This window comes from Tricharina praecox, assembly GCF_024521635.1.
Source record: "Tricharina praecox strain CBS 144465 chromosome Unknown BZA05scaffold_20, whole genome shotgun sequence".
Taxonomy (NCBI): domain Eukaryota; kingdom Fungi; phylum Ascomycota; class Pezizomycetes; order Pezizales; family Pyronemataceae; genus Tricharina; species Tricharina praecox.
This window is the reverse complement of record NW_026250422.1, coordinates 495,487-513,888: the sequence shown is the minus strand read 5'-3', so window position 1 is coordinate 513,888 and position 18,402 is coordinate 495,487. Positions and strand designations below refer to the sequence as shown.

At 54.5% G+C, this 18,402-nt stretch overlaps 7 protein-coding genes across 7 annotated transcripts; 6 read left to right on the top strand and 1 right to left on the bottom strand.

Moving 5' to 3' along the window:
* The first annotated feature begins 8 nt into the window (after window positions 1-8).
* BZA05DRAFT_120584 (uncharacterized protein) lies at window positions 9-715 on the top strand. Its single transcript, XM_051478680.1, has one exon. The coding sequence runs from the start codon at window positions 156-158 to the stop codon at window positions 594-596; it is 441 nt and encodes a 146-aa protein (XP_051337579.1). The 5' UTR covers window positions 9-155; the 3' UTR covers window positions 597-715.
* BZA05DRAFT_120572 (pyridoxal phosphate-dependent transferase) lies at window positions 693-2,797 on the bottom strand. Its single transcript, XM_051478679.1, has 3 exons — window positions 2,406-2,797; window positions 2,184-2,346; window positions 693-2,127 (listed from the first exon to the last, which is right to left on the bottom strand). Exons 1-3 carry the CDS (start codon window positions 2,452-2,454, stop codon window positions 789-791), a joined length of 1,551 nt encoding a protein of 516 aa, XP_051337578.1. The 5' UTR covers window positions 2,455-2,797; the 3' UTR covers window positions 693-788.
* Window positions 2,798-3,900: 1,103 nt separating this feature from the next.
* On the top strand, window positions 3,901-4,640 carry BZA05DRAFT_404520 (DASH complex subunit Dad4). The gene is made up of 5 exons (XM_051484312.1): window positions 3,901-3,968; window positions 4,020-4,051; window positions 4,108-4,152; window positions 4,213-4,297; window positions 4,375-4,640. The coding sequence occupies exons 1-5, from the start codon at window positions 3,941-3,943 to the stop codon at window positions 4,401-4,403; spliced, it is 219 nt and encodes a 72-aa protein (XP_051337577.1). The 5' UTR covers window positions 3,901-3,940; the 3' UTR covers window positions 4,404-4,640.
* Window positions 4,641-4,654: 14 nt separating this feature from the next.
* Window positions 4,655-7,278, top strand: BZA05DRAFT_475588 (chromatin remodeling complex subunit; the record flags this gene model as incomplete). The annotated part of the gene is made up of 4 exons (XM_051488204.1): window positions 4,655-5,006; window positions 5,085-5,402; window positions 5,454-5,953; window positions 6,013-7,278. Exons 1-4 carry the CDS (start codon window positions 4,841-4,843, stop codon window positions 7,276-7,278), a joined length of 2,250 nt encoding a protein of 749 aa, XP_051337576.1. The 5' UTR covers window positions 4,655-4,840.
* Window positions 7,279-9,365: 2,087 nt separating this feature from the next.
* Window positions 9,366-10,441, top strand: BZA05DRAFT_120510 (uncharacterized protein). Its single transcript, XM_051478678.1, has 3 exons — window positions 9,366-9,779; window positions 9,860-10,034; window positions 10,088-10,441. Exons 1-3 carry the CDS (start codon window positions 9,538-9,540, stop codon window positions 10,277-10,279), a joined length of 609 nt encoding a protein of 202 aa, XP_051337575.1. The 5' UTR covers window positions 9,366-9,537; the 3' UTR covers window positions 10,280-10,441.
* A 1,542-nt stretch (window positions 10,442-11,983) lies between these two features.
* Window positions 11,984-12,314, top strand: BZA05DRAFT_404510 (uncharacterized protein; the record flags this gene model as incomplete). Its single annotated transcript, XM_051484311.1, has 1 exon — window positions 11,984-12,314. A coding segment is annotated over one exon (279 nt), but the record flags the coding sequence as incomplete, so codon positions are not given.
* A 2,914-nt stretch (window positions 12,315-15,228) lies between these two features.
* Window positions 15,229-17,182, top strand: BZA05DRAFT_404506 (uncharacterized protein). Its single transcript, XM_051484310.1, has 3 exons — window positions 15,229-15,963; window positions 16,247-16,423; window positions 16,538-17,182. The coding sequence occupies exons 1-3, from the start codon at window positions 15,477-15,479 to the stop codon at window positions 17,137-17,139; spliced, it is 1,266 nt and encodes a 421-aa protein (XP_051337573.1). The 5' UTR covers window positions 15,229-15,476; the 3' UTR covers window positions 17,140-17,182.
* Window positions 17,183-18,402: the final 1,220 nt, after the last annotated feature.

Sequence of the window (18,402 nt, the reverse complement as noted above, 5' to 3'; positions counted from 1 at the left end):
GTCGCGCTCCCACTAGGACAAGACGCGAACTCCCAGGTTTCCCGTCACAGCTGCAAACCTCAACCTTAACATCCACCGTACGAACTCTCTTCACCGACTCGCAACCACGCGCCCGCCCACACACCTCCACTACTACGATCACGACTCCAGCCAACATGTCCCGCGCCGCCGCCACCACCGCCGCCCCCAAGAAAGTCAACAAGCCGCCAGTGGCCGTCAGTGTGCCCAACCCGCTCCTGGAGGTTCTCGACATAACCCCGCACCCACGCGGCTTCAAGAACGCGGCGTACAAGGCTCCGCTCCGCCGCAACAAGAACCTCAAGGCGATCCTCAGCGACGCCACCAATGCCGACCCGAACCGTCTCAACCCCACCACCAAGCTGCTGCAGCCCACCTACCAGAATATCGAGAGTGCGCCCAGTCTGAGGAGGGGGAATAAGTGGTGCGATATTACTGGACTACCGTCGAGGTATACAGACCCCAAGACGAAGCTGAGGTTTCGCGATGGTGAGGTCTATCAAGTCCTCAGGAATCTGGGCGCCGGCGGCGCGGAGAGGTATCTGGAGGTGCGTGGGGCGAATGTGATCCTGAAGTAAGGGGGATTGAGGCACTTTGTAGCTGGCGTTATGGGATCGGGAGTTTGTTTGTTGGAAAGCGATTGAATTTCATAGCATTTGGTACTGTACAGTGTACTGGGTGATAATAATAGAACTGTTTGTGCACGACAGTCGAGAAGAAGGGAACGTAGATCGTCCATCACAACATCATTTCCGTACAAGCTCATCCATTTACACGCCCTTAAGCTCCTGCTCTACCTCGACAACCGGCGGCGTATGCGTCCCCTTTGCCCTGATTTTCTCGGTCTTATTGACAATAATCTCAAACGCCCTAGCCAAATGTCGCTCCTCTATCTTTGGATTTCCACTGACGACACGGATAGCATACGTCCCATCAACGACCGTGCTCGTGATGAAGATCTCTCCATCCGCATTCACGGCCTCATACACCTCTTTCGTGATCTCGTTTCTTGCCTTCAGGCCAACACCCTCACCCTCCCCAGGCTTAACCGTGAACACTGTAAGCCCAAACGCCGGCGGCGTAAAGATCTCAAACAGATCCAGCCTGCCCTCAACGTTGTTATAGAACCCCGTTCCAACAGTCACACAGTTCCTGATATGCTTCCTGAGGCCCTCAGCACCATACGTACGCATGACAAACCACGCCTTCAGCGCCCTAAACCTCCTTCCCAGGGGGATCTGCCAGTCTCTATAATCGGTGACCAGTCCCTTCTCGGAGAACTCATTCCTGAGGTAACTCGGGGTGATGCTCAGAGCGTTGAGCAGATGCTTCCTCTCGCGCACGAACAGGCAGCTGCAGTCGAAATTCGTCAACAGCCACTTGTGCATGTTCATATTGAAGCTGTCGAACGTCTCAACGCCGGCGATGAGCGGCTGGTACTCGGGACAGACGAGGGCGGCACCCGCGTACGCCGCGTCCACGTGGATCCACAGCTGCGGGTAGTCCTGCCGGATGGAGGCGATCGACGCGAAGTCGTCGATTGCGCAGGTGCTCGTCGTGCCCAGCGTGACGGTCGTGTAGAAAGGCACTAGGCCGTCGTCGACGGCTGCCTCGAGCGCCGCGCGGAGTGTCGCCGCTGTGAGTGTGTAGTTGCTCGTCCCTGAGTGCCGTGGAACGGTGATCGGGCGGTACTTGGTCCCCGCGATTAGGCAGCCTTTCTGCGTGCTGCTGTGCGATTGGTCGGAACAGAGCGCCACAAGCTTGCCGCGATACGTGTCGCGGATCGCCTCCGCCTCGGCTTCAGAGTTTGTGCTGGCGGTGAGAGCGCGGAGACACCGGTCGCGGGCAGCAACGATCACGGTCACGATGGCCTCCGAGGCGGAACCTTGGATTACTCCGCCGCCGCCGGACGGGGAGGTTGAGAGGTAGCATGGTGGCAGTGCTAGGAGCCGGCAGAGCCAGTCCAGGACTATGGTCTCGAGCTCGGTGGCGGCGGGGGAGCAAAGCCAGTTGAAATTTGCGGATGTGAAGGCGGCGGAGTAGACCTCGCCGAGGATTCCGGGGTACGTGGAGTTTGCGGGAAAGAAGGCGAGGAAGTTGGGAGACTGCCTGTAGCGAAGCAGTCAGCACCTCTCGGCTTGTAGAGTGAATGGAACTTCTCGTACCAGTGCGTCAACCCGGGAATAATCTTCTCCGTGATATCCTTCTGGATATCCTCCCACGGCTCTCCGTTCTCCGGGATAGTCGTGGGAATGATTCGGTTCAGCCAGCCGGGCTCAACATTGGATACCACGCGGTGGTCGGAGATGTTCTCGTAGTAGTCGATGACTTTGCGTTCGAGTTAGCTTTCGGTCGACGTCTCCGCGATGGCGGGGTGCATTGCGTACCTTGATCGATAGCGGCATGTGCCGCGGCACGGAACTGATTGGCGTCCATGTCCTCCTGTAACGTTACGAGTACCAGGTCGAAGGAAGCAGTGTATTCGGATTCACGACACCTCCTCTGTGGTGGGAATCATGAGTGACGTTTGAGATCATAGATATAGCATTGGGTGCCCCACGCGTTAACGGCTTTGCGGAGCTCATGGTGGGGCACATAAATCTCACATCATACATGGGCACGGGTTCTCTTCCGGGCATCCTCCTTGGGATGGGCGTTTTCGCTTTGCTTTTCATGGCAGAGAATACCCCATAGGTATCTGGGTAGGAAGGCATTATGCACACATACATACCTAGATGTAGAGCAAAGTCTGCAAAAGATCTCGGCCCCGAGATATAGATTCAGATGATGATATGGTCCGGGATTCATCAGTCAAAGACCGAATTGCGAAAAGGTACTTTCACGTGCATGCAGCGAATAGCGGATCATAACCCATCACATCGTCACTGGGGCACCACATTTTATACGAAACAAAGACTCGTAATGTACATTTAGAGCTATTCTTTTCAGCCGTTTATTATGATAATAGTCATGTATCACGACGATAGACTGCGAGTACGAACTCATGGAGCCGGATACCTCCCCTTCGCCGTACTTTCCTCCTCCTCGATATATCCGAATTTATCGGCCGCATTGCATGGACCATCCGTGAACTGAAAGTATGCAATTGACACGAGAGACCCCACGATCACGTTGACCTAGCTGGTGTTTTCGAAACCCGGTCTTCCACAATACCGACCCTTCCCGCTGTGATAATCGAAACGAATCAACGCTTTCTGGTCGGTATCAGGCAGTATTTTCCGGCGCCTCTCCGGCCGCATAGGGTAGTGGAGTGGAGATACCACCAGCCACTAACCACCAGCTACCTTTAGACTACACGCTTACACGCCCGGAATACAACTTCCGCAAGAATGCCCTCGGTATATAGTCATGGCTGACTAGAATGTATACGGTTATCCTCCATAAGTCGAACGTTGCCATCGGGTATGCTGCCATGGGGGGTTTGTCTCCGCTAGAGTGCGGAAGTGCGTTGCGGTGTGGAGGCGGTGAATGAATATGTCTTTGTATTAACGCACATCGTGAAGGTAGAGGACCGAGGAAGAGGACGAGGTCCTCATCAATCTGAGGTGTGATGGGAGGAATCGCAGAATACCTAGTAGTATGTACTCGAAGACGAGCACGAAAATGCTAACGTAGTGGATCACACATGGCGTTTGTAGTTTTAGTGTCCGCAATGGTGCGTGCATACGGTTATTAGAGGCTTTAACTATTGGGAGATTCTTGATAAACGTGTGTAGAGCGTTGTATATATCCTCGAATTCAGCTTCCGCTTGTTGTATAAATGTGTATATTGAGAGTGACAGGGCATGACCAAGAACATTGTGTTGGTGGGGTTGTTACATATGAAGCATGAAAAGCGATCGGAAGCGACGTTAACGCCCATCCTTCTTTCACGCAACCCATCCACCACAACCTACGAAGTATGGAGAGCCCTCACGAACATCAGCAAGGTAGGTATCCTCTGGCTGCGTAAGAAAATTCTGCTAACAGCGAAATCATAGCCCAGCTCCTCTCGCGCATCATAACGAATGTCGTACGTTTTGAAAGTCAACGCGGGGGCTTTGTTGCGGGGTGATAACATTGTGGCAGGAGAAACTTAACGAGGCGGTCATGACGCTGAGCCATGTTCTCAACGTGAGCTCGCTCGCTGTGCCTATGAGGAGAACCGGCCGAAGCTGATGCAGGTTGTGCTAGGAAATCAACACAAAGAACATGAACACCGAGATCGTTGCGCAGATGTGGAGCAACTATCAGTCGAACGTTCAGTTCCACCTCGAAGGTATGAGAGCAGCTGGGCGGGGGTTGTAGATTCGCTGGCGGGGGTGTGAGTGCTGACTAGCTTTGGCGAGCGTACAGCGACGGAGAATCTCCAGGATGCTGTATAGAACGAACGTACAACGGATTAGAATAGCGAGCTTCATCGTGCTAGCCATGGCGGTGATGATGAAGGTAGAACGATAGAGCTAGCGAGAAGATTTTGAGTTCTGTTTGTTAGGTTTGATGAAATGGCGTTTTGAGTCTTGCTCTGTAGTACCAAGTTTGTCGTGATGCGCGTTTGCGCGCTAGCGTGACACACGCGTGAGAGTTGTGAGAGTTGTGAGCGCAAATGGCCACTGCGAGGCGTTGAAGGTTGAGACTCGGAACAACTAAGCTTTGATTTCACCTCCCGGCTCAACAAAACCCACCACAATCCTTCTACCACGTCTTCCTCTTCTTCCTCCTCTTCCTCCTCAACATCATCAGCATCGTCGCCATCACAACCAACTTCGTCACCATCACAATCAACATCGCGACAACCACAACCACCATAACCATCACATCCATGGCTTCCTCTAACAGCTCGTCTACGAGGACGTTAGCTACGCCTTTACCTCCACCAAAGCTCTACACACTCCCCAATCCGCCTGCGCCATCGACAAAAAACATTAATGCCGACTTCGATTCGTCTTTCAAATTTAACAACAGCTTGCCTATTGTGATTGACAATGGTAAGTCAAAGCTCCATTTCGCTACTGCGCATATTCTCCTTCAGCGAGTAAGTAACTGACTTGCGCGCGCATCTCTAGGATCGTGGCGAACGCGTGCCGGCTTTGCGCACGACCCGACCCCTCGCCTTACATGTCCTCCTCAAGTCTCTCGCTATCTTGACCGCAAGATCGGCAAGAAATACACCTTTGGCGGCTGGGATGTCAACGTTGATGCGACTGCGCGCGGTCAGGCCAAGAACATATTTGATGGAAATGTCGTGAGCAACTTTGACGCGATGGAGATGTATCTGGACTACGCATTTATCAAGTTGGGAATCGAAGGCGATAAGTCTGGTGGTCTCGGACACCCACTAGTTATGACAGAGCCAGTGTGCAATCCAAACTACAGCAGGAAGAGTAAGTCTCACTCGATTCACATATACATGACAAGTTACTAATACTACATAGTGGTTACTGAACTGGTCTTCGAAGCTTACAGCGCCCCGAGTCTTGTATACGGAATCGATGCGCTCTTCTCCTTCAACTACAATGGCGGCAAGACTGGCTTGGTGATGTCTTCCGGTAACACGGCAACCCATCTGATCCCCGTCATCGATGGGAAGGGTCTCATCCCTATGACGACTAGATTGAATTGGGGAGGATCGCAGGGCGCAGATTTCATGCTCAAGCTGATGCAGTTGAAATATCCTACTTTCCCGTCCAAGCTCGCCAATTGGCAGGCAGAGGCTCTGATGATGGATCATTGCTACGTGTCGAATGACTACAAGGAGGAGCTGGAGAAATTTCTCACGAAGGACAAGGAGGAGAAGGATAGAGTGGTGCAGTTTCCGTTCACAGAAGCTATCAAGATTGAGAAGTCTCAGGAGGAGCTTGAAAAACTCGCCGAGAAGAGAAAAGAGAGTGGAAGAAGATTGCAAGAACAAGCTGCCAAGTCGAGGCTTGAAAAGGTATGGCCGATGTGTTTCCAGTTATCAATGAAGCTATGTACTAATATATTGCCCTACAGCTTATTAAGAAAGAGGGAGAGCTCGAATACTACAAGGACCTCCAGTCAAAGGCCGATACGATGGCCAAGCGTGACTTCAAGCGTCTACTCGAGTCTAACGACTTCGATGACGAATCACAGCTGGATAAGATAATCAAGGAACTCGACAAGACGATCCGCCGCGCACGGAAGCAGGACGTTGGAGAAGAAGAAGTCGACGATGCGCCATCCTTCCCTTTGATCGATATCCCAGATGAGGATCTAGACGAGGAACAGAAGAAGCAGAAGAGACAGCAAAAGCTGGTCAAGAGCAGTCACGACGCTCGCCTACGGGCTAAGGCCGAGAAAGATGCCGAGAAAGCTCGCATCGCAGATGAAGAACGCAAGGACGCGGAGAACAGGGAGAGAGACCCGGACACCTGGGTCTTCGAGAAGAGGGCCGTCCGAGATGGCCTCGTTGCCAAGCTCAAGGAACGACAGCGCCTGCGTACCGAGCTCACAGATCGCAAGTCCCTAGCGAGTCAGATGCGGATGAAGTCTATTGCCAACTTGGCTTCCGACACGCCGGCCGCCAAGAAGCGCCGTCGCGGAGGAAATGCTGACGCGGACGACAATTTCGGTGCCAACGACGACGATTGGGCTGTCTACCGTTCCATCGGAACGGGAGGAACCGGCGAGGACGACGAGGATGAAGAAGAAGAGCTCAACCGGGAGCTTAAGTCGATCGAAGCCCAGTTGCTGGAACACGATCCCGACTTTGAGGAGCACCACACCAGGGATGCCCAGGAGGACTGGAGCAAGAGCTTGATCCACGCGTTCTTGCGGGGTTCCCGGCCTTTTGATCCGGAGAACCAGGCCGAGCAGAACCAGATGCACATCAACATCGAGCGCATCAGAGTTCCGGAGGTGGTCTTTGAGCCGTCTATGGCGGGACTCGACCAAGCCGGAATCGTGGAGATTGCTTCGGACATCCTGCTGCACAGGATCTCCGATCCTGCAGAGAGAAACAACATCCTCAAGGACATCTTCTGCACGGGTGGAAGCATCTCGTTCAAGGGATTTGATGAAAGGCTCAAGCAGGAGTTGACTGCGGTCATGCCTGCTGGGTCGCTCATCAACGTCCGAACGGCAGGAGATGTCCTGTTGGATGCCTGGCGTGGTGCTGCGGCGTGGTGTGGGGCTCCGGAGAAGAACGCGGAGTGGAGGAGGGCAATCGTTACCAGGGCGGAGTACCTGGAGAACGGAAGCGAGTACCTGAAGGAACACCGGATGGGAAATGCCTGGTAGCGGTTGCGGGTGGGAGGGGGGGCTATTTTTTTTTCAATTTACGGAAACGATTTGTATTGGAGTTTGGATTTGTACAATAGCAATGCGCGCATATGACCTCAAACTGAAACCTGATCCACGAGAAGTAGAAGAGTGCGAAATGCAATGTAAGCCCATACGTAGTCAAACCACCCTCACTGAGTGTAGGGGATTCCGGCTTAATCGTGAGCTGCCTCCGTTGAGACTGGAGACTAATCCAGTCTCGAAGGTTGTGTTTGATCTGCGCCCCATCTGAACAGGTTACCGATGCACCATGAGGTGCACCAGTTACAATACTCTCTCGTGAGAGGAGTACTGTGGATGGGGCGGGGAAATTCAAGTATGGAAAGAAATAAAGCAAAAAGTTGAAGAGGGAGAGGGACAGTCAGTATCGGCTAATGATTGGATGATCGTATGATCGTGTGTATTAATTGTTACTTATGTACAGCGGGGAAATCCACTCATGACGGGCCGATGGCAACTGATCGAGAGGAATTCGAACATCATAGCATGCGCGTGCGTGGTTGGAGTCGATGAAAAGTTTTAGACGAATGAACCCGGAAGAAAAGGGATTAAGTACCCGACCGTCTGAGCCTAGTGCAGTCACGTGGCCATGGTGGCTTCATCCGCCTCAAATGAGTGCCCGCATTTCTTCATCGGAAGACACTCGCACTTGGCAACACCGTTTCCATCGGACGGACCAGCGCTACCGAAGAAGAACGAAAGTCATGTATCGCCGGCGCCCTTTGAGCTCGCTCCGTTTCTATGTCACCAGAGGCCCCGTTCGAATGCCGAGTCACTCCTACCCGCTCCCCAGCAGGCGTGGAACGGGAAGTTTGAAGGCAGGACCCCGGGGGCACAGGTCGTCGAGAGTCCTGGAGGATCGGTGCTGGACAGACCGCTGAGCGCCTGGAAATGTGGTCGTTTGTGAAACCCCTCTTTCGGACTCCGAAAGCGACCGGCTCGATCACCGAAGCCGTCACCAGGATAGGCGTGGTTCTTCGTCTTGAGATTCTCACTACAAAGCAAGGGAGAATCGCTGGACAGAGCCCGAGTAAAACCAATACACGCACTTGGGACGCTCAGCGAATATGTCTCAGAAAACCGAAAGCTACGTGTGTGTCTTGACTCTCGACTCCCCCTCAAGGGGTGGGGTGTGTGTGTGACAGGTATTTACAACTGCTACCCCTCCACTCTAGCCTACGGATCCTATTGAACAGGTCTAATATCCTCAAACCCACGACTCCTCGGCGGCATCAGGACGAAACTCAGATCCGGATATGATCTTCGATCGCCAGCGGTGCACCACTATACCGAGCAACCTTTGCCCGCCGACTCAAACTCGTTTCACGAAGGGAACACAGTTTGTTCCTCAACAGAGTATGGATCCGCAGAGTCTGTCTGGGTATGAAGCTTGGACTCTAGACCTTTTCGCGGAGCGCAGATCGTGCGTGAAGCTGGATTTTAGTTGAGCGAAGTTTCTGAAACGCAGTCACCAATATCGATCGTCCGACGGTGCTACACTGCTGTGTTGGCAACCCCTCCTAACGGAAGCCAACTCCTCATCACAAATATCCATTCATCTTCGAAAATGAGACCGTCGTCATGGCTCATTCACAGGGTGGCACTCGGCACCCGCACGACGGTGTGCGACGCGCCTCGAGCCCGCCCCGCGCGCTTTGCAATTGTCTTTTGGTGGACGTTTTGCTGTCTAATCTTTCCGCGGCAGCGGCATTGCTGCCAGCCTTTCCAGCCCCCCGCAAGCTCGCGACGGAAGTTTTTTTCGGCTGAGGATAACGTTGCCGAGATTAGATCCAAGCGTATCGCAGCTTGTCCGTTATCCGCTGTGCCTGTAACCGGCCGGCTATTGACCGGTATGTGCTCGCAACTCACCATGGCAACCAGCTGTGCTCAACAAGATTGAAACCCGTCCGGTCGACCAGCCAAATCTCGGAGAAAGTAGCTAGTCCCAGGGTCTAGCCACTTAAGCGGGCTTGTCAAGGCCCCACCCCCCCCCCCCCCCCCCGCCCCCGCCCCCAAACCTGGCCCTGAAGTTGAACGATATCGGGATACGATACAGTGCGGATACGGCGCTGGTGTACGTGTGGTTATGTAACTGCAAACGCCAACCCTACACACATCACCGCAAATTCTGCGCGACCGCAAACAGCGGATACCCAACCTAATCCGGATATTTGATCGAGAAATGCATGTGGGAGGGTGAGGGCTAGGTATTAATCCATGACAACGCACCTTGATGCAAACAGAGTCAGTTCCCCCGCAAGCCACCGAAGACCGCATACATACGCCAAGCGGGGTCATGTCCACATTGCATTCCATGCACACGCACGAGAGACAGCGCAGCTGTTGTCTATACCAGAGCCATTCAGGCTTCAGCTTCTTGGTGACTTGCTCTTTGCCGTGACCGACGGTTTGCTGGGCGCGATTTCACCGAACTTCCCCAATAAGAACATCTCAAATCGGTGAGGGTTGTCTTCCGAATTTTGATTGGAAGACCTGTGCTGAATCCAAGTCTCGCCGGCATTTGAGTCCTCGGGTATAGTGCGCACGGAAACCTTCAGCACTCCACCAGAATTCCTCGTTGCGCGAGGGGCTGTTTCCGAACCAGTGGATGTGATATTGAGCGCTTTGCCAGCCTGTGGGCGGAACAACAACGGAACATCCGGTGCGGAACATCCGGTGCAGAACAAGTGGATGAGAGGGATCGTGTTCCAGCAGTAAGTTTTCTTCTGGTTCGCGGAAGCCTGACTAACTTGTTGATTCCATTCAGAGCGGACAAAACATCGTTCCACCCGGACTGAAACACCACGGACCAATCGAAATGAAACAGTCTTCCACCGGATATGGGGAAACACCACACACGCCACTGGAGCTTATCCGCCAGTGCGGTTTTGAAATCGAAGTTGAGCACATTGGAATGGCACCCGACCATGATCTTATTCTTGGTGGATGTAGCGAGTGACAGCCAGTGAATCTACATCGTCGTTGGACTCGACTAATCGTTCTGCATCTTATCATAATCCTCAATAATATTCTAAGGGTGACTGAGCAGAGCGAACTAGAGGGTAAATTCCCCGTGTTTACGATCTATATTTCGACTCGGAAGCCAACTGACCAGCGAGAATTGAATTCTGCTAACCGCGACTACCGATCGGTTTCTACAATGGAAGTCATACGGCACACGTTGGGAGCTGGCACCCCCACACCTATGGAGTAGCTAGCAGGATACGCGATCCCGCCGGAGGTATCAGGTGTACATGAGCCAGTCGGCAGGCTGCGACTGAAATGACGCGCATTAGTTTGATCCAGCACCGCACCGCACCACCACCACAAACAGGATCATGCCGAGAGGGGGAGAGGGTTGTGGTGGTGGCCATGACTTATTTTGCAGCTGCATCGTACGTGCAGCGAGCGGTGCCGCCGGTGCGCTACAGGAAAAAATGGGCGGTTTGGATTTCTGGGTCGGTGACTGGGCCGTTCCGATATTACATCAAAAGCGGGTGGCTGCAAGGAAGTTAGTTGTGGGGCCTGTGGTTTCCATGTAGCCCTCACTGCAACAGCGCGGCCGCACCGGACATGTACCGTCCGTCACATATCAACAACTTCAGATTTCGGCCAGTCCATTGCATCATCACACGGTCAAAACATCACGGGCTTGACCGTAGTAAATCCGCGGCAGATTATGCTTGGTCCCTCCCCATCCTGTAAACGGTTGGACGGACTCAAACGAACGCCGGCATGATGCAAAGTACAGTTATATTGGAATCTGCGGTACAAATTGGATGACACTTGGAGGATTTGGGAGAGAGATAAACGAAACGAGCAGAAATCAAACGACGGAGGGATATCGGGAGAACAAGAGAGACCTTGGATCGCGAAACCGCCCGTAGCGGTACCCTCGGGAGGTGGTATGTGCCTGTCGCCTATCCTCATCCTAAGGGCCGAGACATCGAATTGTGTTACCATCGTTCGTCGGAGCGATATTTTGCAGTGCCTGCAGGATGGGCATGAGCTGCTGACCTATTGGTTGGGAGGTTTAATCTGACTGCCAGATGATGGATGCGAGGATATCAATCTTGCTGTGCTTTCCCGCAGCCTAATCAATACGGATCGGCCCGCGCACTGCGTACCATGGAACCTGATCGGCTAGCGTGTTCCAATCAACCACGCAAAATTTGGGCCTGTGTGCTGCTTCTGCTTTTCCCACCAGCAGAAACGAAGGAAGTCTCCCCACCTGGGGCACTTTCCCACCACCCACCCCCTGTGCTTGCGGACCCTTAATGAAATGCGCAAGAGGAAGAAGTACCTATAATTTTTTTTTCTCAATGGCCTCGTCCGGCCAACCCCCTACCCCTCCCCCTTCCAAACCCATCATCTCCGTACAAGCACCGGAGAGGAACCCGACCGGCTCGTGGGAGAGAGAAAATTGTGGTTTTCATGCTGCATTTTTTTTTTTTTTTGGTATGATATGGGGTTTTGTTGTTGGTTGGTTTTTGCTACCTCGAAGACACAGTACGAGGAAAAGGCTACTACGCTCCAACTCCACGTAAAGATGGCATCGAAAGGCATTCCTACCCTTCGATCCCATCTTACGTGGTACTGACAAGTGTCTGCCTTCCTGTCCTGTGCAAGTGCAAGTGATAGAGAAAGTTTTCATCCAGGCTGTGGCGGAGATGGCGGCCGCGAATCCAGGTGGGAGAGATTGTGTGCGGGAGAGTCCTGGCCGGGGCGGGTTTCCATGGCTGGCTGGCTGGCTGGCTGGCTGGCGGGCTGGTTGAAGTAGGATTTGAAGTCGAGGAGTGTGAGGAGGAGAAAGATGATGAAGACGAGGTGGTGGTGATGGTGATGGTGGCGGTAGTGGTAGTGGTGGTATTGGTTTTTCTCCCCTCACCGCCGCCGCCGCCGTCGCTGCTACTGCTGCTGCTGCTGCTGCTGCTGCTGCTGTTGCTTGCTTGCTGCCAGTGAAGAGGAGTGTGAAGGAGTGTTGGGATGAAGAGAAACCTGAGGAGGAGGAACGGAGGAGCCCTTTATATCAGTTCTTGTCGACATTTTTTGGGAGGAGATGGGAACGAGGGCGAGAGACGAAACGCCGAAACGATGGACTCCGCGTGGTGGGCGGGCTTTCCGGCGTAGGGGTGGAGGTGGTGGGGGGGAGTGGGAGAGGGAGTGGGCAACTCAGTTCAGGAATGCCCGCAAGTCAAGTTTCTTCCGCATATGGGCTATGGAGGGGAGTGAGTGAGTGAGCGAGGGAGGTGAGTGGTTGGAAGGGAACGACGAGACCACACGGAAGGGCAGGAGTTCTCTCTCTCTCTCAGTCAGAATATTGGGACCTTTCCGCTGGCGTCCCGGCGATTTGGACCCGGTAGATCAGGGAATGCGAAGGGCACTAAGCCGGCCAGGTACGAGTGAGTTGTCAGGAAGGAGGATCTGGGGGAAGGGGGAATGGCAGGCGAGTCCGCACCACCACCACGACCACCACCACCGCCATCACTATTACTACCACCCTACAGCATGACCGCTGGGGAGGCATTGGTCAAGCTTTCGCACGTATGTATGAGGTATGTATGTGTGTAGGTGGGTATGTATGTGTGTATGTGTGTATGTATGTGTGTATGCAGGCCGCGGCAGCTTGGCCGAAAGACCGCATGCATGAGCACCGGCTTTTACGCATGGCCGGTGGGTCAAGGACCAGCGGGACCGGTTTCTTTCGTCCCTTCTTCTTTCTACTGCCGCCGCAAGCACACACATACGAGGGCGAGCACAATTGGGTCACGACTCACGACGACGACGAAGAAGGGGGATGGGGGATGGGGGGGAGGGGATTACGAGAAACTGTTAGCAGTTGCAGAGTTTAAAATTCCTCCCTCCTCCCGATAGCGACCGTGTGGATGCACAGAGCAGAGAGGTATCGTGGCACTGGTAGAGTACATTGTAGCAATCACAGAGTCCGAGTTGCAGAGATTTTTTTTTGGTTTTTTTGCCCGACTTTTTTTTTCCTTCCTTTTAGTTTTGTTTTTTTGGGTATTATTTTCCCACGAATTCGGAGGGGGTGGGAAGAAAAGTGATATGAGCGAGCTGGTATGTCAGAAGTTGCTTACGAAAGTTGGCTAGAAGACGAATTGCATAAGAAGTGTGTACTCTAGGTTGTTTTTTCTGGTGTGTGTGTGTGTGTGTGATGGCGGTGGTGGTGGAAGTGGTGGTGGTGGTGGCGGTGGTGACAGTTGACAGGACGGTGTCGTTGACTGGCGGACGGCCAGCAGGAGGTCGGACGGAGCCAGCGAGCGGGCGGGCAACTGGCCCATCCAGTGCAAGGAGAGATTTGGTACGCTAACATTCGTCGCTAGCAACCATAGAACGCTCGCTCCACACATTCACAAGTGTACCTACTCTAAGTCCTTACCTAAGTCCCTACTTACTTCCTACCTCTCCTCTCCGCACTACACTCTCACTTGTGTACGTTCGCACAGCTACTTCCCTACTACCTACTACCTGCTGGATTCGACGGCAGTGGAACGAATGCACGATTGCTATGGGGTAATTTCCGACGCACTCGACGGGGAGGCGTATGCAGAAGCAGCAGAGCCATGGCCGCGGTCGTGGTGGCCGTGGCTGTAGCCGTGTTCGAGACGGTGGTGGAAGAGGATGAGAAGGAAGTGGTGGTGGAGGTGGTGGCCCGAGGCGCCATTGTTTCATTTAGTTGCTGTGTGTTGTTCGTGGCCCAAGACGGTGGATACTGCTGCTTCCTGCTGCTGGGACTGGATCACGTCGAATGGGGGCAGTTCGGCACCCACTTGGAGGGTGGTGAGGGTGGACTGGAGTGGGCTGGACTGGATTGGACTGGAGTGGAGTACGGTCCTCGTACCCTACTGTACAGCTACACATCGGTAGTCGAGCACCGAGCATTCGAACCGGCCATGTGCGGGCCGATTAGTGGCCGAGCGACGGAGAGCCGCTGCCGCAGTGGCTGCAACTGTGGCTACGGCTGTGGCTACGGCTGTGGCTGCGGCTGTGGCTATGGTGGCGGCTGTGGTGGCGGCTCAAGGTATCGGAGCTTACCCTGTGCTGGGCACCCGTACCGTCCGATGTACTCTACCGTGGATGTAGGATGTGTGGCTGCATTGCGGGCCCGCTGTGTGGATGCGCAGAAGAGTGCGTCGTTGCGGCGTGCAGAACAATCAACGAGCCCGACCCGCCGCACGCTCTGTCTCGCAGTCCCCTTCTCGCTCGCCGATCCCGTCACCGCGTCACCCCTGCCCTCGCACCTGCCTCCGTCCCGGATGGCCGCTGCCGAAAAGAAGAAAAAAGAAAACCGAAACAAAAAGAAAAGAAAGAAAAAGAAAAAGAAACAAAAAAATAAGACCATTTCGATCGCGAACGAACGAGCCCGCATCGTCATCCTCGAATCTCCCCAAAACTCGTTTCACCCGCCCCTCCCGCACCCCCCCTCCCCATCCACCCATCCATGGTCATCGATTTCGATACTCTAGAGTCCCGCGAGAGACACGATTAAAACATCCTCTGCGATCTTCCCCACATCGCACTGCCGAATCCGCAAAGCCAACCGCCGCCCCCCGCCTCACCCCCCCCTCACCCCCAGGCCTACCAACAAAACCTCTCCCGCCCACCAACACCACCTTCCCCTCCACCCCTTCCACCCCCTCAGTCCCCCCAACCACCACCACCACCCCTCCAACCCCCGTCAGTCCCCACGTCTCCCCCCTACATACCAGACAGGCTCCCCACCCCAGAGTCGCGCTTGGCCTCCCATTCGTCCTCCTGCAGCAGAGCAACGCAAAGCAACGCAGAGCAACGCAGAGTAACGCAGAGCAAAGCAAACCAAGCAGCAAACCCATCTATTTCTTCGACTTTGCTCTACTCTGCTCTACTCTGCTCTACACCAACCCTCCCACCCACCCACCCCCCATCCGTCCCAATCGGTCGTGCGGACACCCAGTAGCAACACCAGCCAACCCCCCGCTTGCTTGTTTCACAACGCCGGCAGGCTCGTGGTCAATTCGTCGCGATATATCAGAAAAAAAAAAGTGAGCGGCAGTCAGAGAAAGACTCGGAAAGGCCTACACCTCAATCAATTTCCCCCCTCAATCGATTCCCTCCCTCAACCGATTTCCTCCCTCAGTCGTCCCCCCCTTCCAATTCCCATGCCCACTCCCACCCTTTTGCGCTCTTGGCTTCCCGCCTGCCATCACTGCTGCCCTTCCCGACGGGCTGTCCCCTCTTGGACTCGGCGTTTGTCATCATCCGAAATCCCTACAGCAGGACTGTCCGCGTCACGTACCAACGATGGAGCGTCGGCACCAGCTGTTGGCCGCAACCCAGATGACGATGATGGTCGTAGTGCACCCGGCCGCGCCCGTGAGGCCACCGTTCCAATCGGTAGTTCCTTTTTGGCCGGAGAATCCACGAATACAGAGCCACGTTCCGACAGCTCAGGAACCGACATCGTTCGCATCGTCAGGGACCCAAGTGGTTGGGCTCAGCGAGCAGTACGGCATACGCGGAGCGGGACGGCTGATCGGGCCTCGGGCATGGGCGGCCGCACCTTGAACAGCATGCTTCCATCGAGACCATCAGACCAAGGATGGAGGACTACTTCGGCAACTGGCCATACCCAAAAAGGCGATGCTAGTATGTGGTGCATCATCTTGACCCCCCCTCCGTCTTCTGCCCCACTACCCACTGCCCTACTCGTACAACCGCCCCCCAAACTGCTGTCCAGAGATCACTGGTTCCCCGCGACATCTCGTGTCTCCGCTCTCACACGCAGCAAGCACAATGCATGTGGAGCCGCAGTTTCGTTTGCATGAGTGAATGAATCCCCGCCCCCTCCCCCCGTCGTCCCTGCACAGAGGCTTCTGGTTCTTTCTTTATTCCCCTCGGTGCTGATCCAGCTCTATTTACAACCGTCTAGCTGGCAAGAGTGCCACCACCACCTCCACCGCCACCACCGTCGACCTGGACTTCCAACCATCCTCGACGGTTCAACTGAAAGGGATTGGGACGACGCTTCTGGGAGCCGACATACGTCGTCTGATCCCACGAAAGCACCACCTTCCTGATTTCAAGGACGACCACGACATCGTGCGAGGTTTCAACATACCCGCTCCCGCGAGAGAGGGATAGATTCTCTCTCTTGTGTGTTTTCTTCGATGAGACGGGGAACGGACGGCTGATGAGGGGGGAAATGCGTTGTGTGCTACAGTGATTCCCTTCCGTGATTTCAGATCGCTCGATCGGCGTCCTATCTATCACATCACATTTACCACCCCGACGGCGGCCGGCACTTTTACGTCTAAGATGCTGTCCTTCTCGGACCCCAAAGTGCCCGGGCGGCCCGTCGTCAGATTTCCGCCAGGATCGAGCCCAGAGTTCACGCATGCTGACCGCCGCAGCAAGAGCATCAAGGAACAGGAGGTGATCCTGCAGGGTGTCCTCACTGCCGGTGGGGGTGCACCTGGCCGATGCGTCCTGCTCACGATCTGTGGACTCGGCGGCCGGATCAGATCGACAGGACTCTTGCCCAGGACGGACGAGGTCAGGGCGATATTGGAGGAGAAACAGGTGCAGCTCTGTCCCGGGGACACGGAAAGCGGTAGCGCGGGAGTGCAGAGGGTCGTGTTGGAGAAACGTGGCAACAACGTCTCGACTAGGGTTTTGAAGGCGGACGGGAGGGGACTCGGTGCGGAGGGCAGATGGCTGATTCGCTGTCGGAGCGAGAGCGAAGCTCAGAGGGTTGTCAGGGAGCTTCACATGAGGCCTCCTTGGGATGGGGGCGGAACGTTCCGTGCCGAGGTGATTTATTGAGCAACATATCAATGTCGAGATACCTGATCATGAACAATCACTCCTCACCTTCACTTTTTACCAGGGATGGATCCCGGACCCGGATGTTCTCCCACCACTACTAGATACGTAGATTTCAAGTGCGCGTGCACATTTATCTAGTATATCTACACCCCTCCCCCCCTCCCCCCCTCCCCCCCTCCCCCCTTGTAGAAGCCATGTGGCCACGGGAGTTCACTACATACCCGTCTACCCGCACCTGAAATACCTGCACCCGTATCTGTGGGGGCCGCAGGTATTATTATGAATTTTATTTTTTATTTTTTGGGGGGGTGGGTGGGAGGGTGTCAGCCCTATGGGTGGGTTTGTATTCTTGGCGACAAGGTACTACGTGGACGAATGCGGGGAGGTACATGTTACCTACGGATGCGGTGCTGTGGATGTGGGTCGGGGGTGTGAGAGGTGGGCGCTGTGAGTGTGAGGGTAGTAGAGTAATTAGGGCCGAGGGTATAGGGCAGGGTGGGTGGATAAGTACTTTGCTTGCTTGCGGTAGGTATTCGATCATGCGGGACGTATAGTCCGAACCCGGCCATTTCATGCGGATGGGTCCGAACGCCGGCTGCGTCTCTGTACCGGTATCCGCCGTGCCTTTGCGGTTACTAGTTGCTGGGTTTTACGTTCGTGAGTCGTGAGTCGTATGCAGAGATGTCGTACCTACGGTACCGTACTTTTCCGGCGGATATTCCTCCGGACCTCCGGTGCTTGCTTGCTACGCTTCCAGAAGTCGCCGGACAGACTCTGAACAGAATCTTCCCTACCGTAGGTATTCTCGTCGAGTCACGAGTGAGAAGAACCGCTTCGGTGATTTATGCATACAAGAATGGCGACGGTTGGTGACGGTCGGCGGTCGGCGTGCTTACTATCTAGCCGGCGGATGGTCGTGCGGATGGTCGTGCGGATGGTCGTGTCACTCGGAGTCTTGACTGCTTGACTGTCGTTCCGGAGATTGACAGTAGTAGTAGCAACAGCAGCAGCGGCAATGGCGAGTGTGGTGAGTGTAAATTCACGATACTAGTACGTATATATAACGCCTGCGCCGGTTCGGCAGAAATGATAAGAGCTGGTGGTCACTCGAGGCTGTAACGGGAACGGGATCGAAGCTTGAGGCTTGAGGCTTGAACTCTACTACCTAGACGGCTTTACGGTTGACCGGATATGCCAGTGTTCTCTAAGCAGCAGCAGCAGCGGTGGCAGCGGCAGTGTTGTTCGTAGAATAGGGGGATG

Bases quoted from the DNA above. Each gene is read 5' to 3' on its own strand.
- BZA05DRAFT_120572 (XM_051478679.1), bottom strand. From the start codon at position 2,454: ATGGACGCCAATCAGTTCCGTGCCGCGGCACATGCCGCTATCGATCAA. The intron at 2,347-2,405 runs GTACGCAATGCA...TCGAACGCAAAG, and splicing joins ACATGCCGCTATCGATCAAG to TCATCGACTACTACGAGAAC. The intron at 2,128-2,183 runs GTACGAGAAGTT...GCTTCGCTACAG, and splicing joins ATTCCCGGGTTGACGCACTG to GCAGTCTCCCAACTTCCTCG.
- BZA05DRAFT_120584 (XM_051478680.1), top strand. From the start codon at position 156: ATGTCCCGCGCCGCCGCCACCACCGCCGCCCCCAAGAAAGTCAACAAG.
- BZA05DRAFT_404520 (XM_051484312.1), top strand. From the start codon at position 3,941: ATGGAGAGCCCTCACGAACATCAGCAAG. The intron at 3,969-4,019 runs GTAGGTATCCTC...GCGAAATCATAG, and splicing joins CCCTCACGAACATCAGCAAG to CCCAGCTCCTCTCGCGCATC. The intron at 4,298-4,374 runs GTATGAGAGCAG...GCGAGCGTACAG, and splicing joins CGTTCAGTTCCACCTCGAAG to CGACGGAGAATCTCCAGGAT.
- BZA05DRAFT_404506 (XM_051484310.1), top strand. From the start codon at position 15,477: ATGCCCACTCCCACCCTTTTGCGCTCTTGGCTTCCCGCCTGCCATCAC. The intron at 15,964-16,246 runs GTATGTGGTGCA...ACAACCGTCTAG, and splicing joins TACCCAAAAAGGCGATGCTA to CTGGCAAGAGTGCCACCACC. The intron at 16,424-16,537 runs GTTTCAACATAC...TGTGTGCTACAG, and splicing joins CGACCACGACATCGTGCGAG to TGATTCCCTTCCGTGATTTC.
- BZA05DRAFT_120510 (XM_051478678.1), top strand. From the start codon at position 9,538: ATGACAACGCACCTTGATGCAAACAGAGTCAGTTCCCCCGCAAGCCAC. The intron at 9,780-9,859 runs GTGAGGGTTGTC...CCTCGGGTATAG, and splicing joins AATAAGAACATCTCAAATCG to TGCGCACGGAAACCTTCAGC. The intron at 10,035-10,087 runs GTAAGTTTTCTT...GATTCCATTCAG, and splicing joins AGAGGGATCGTGTTCCAGCA to AGCGGACAAAACATCGTTCC.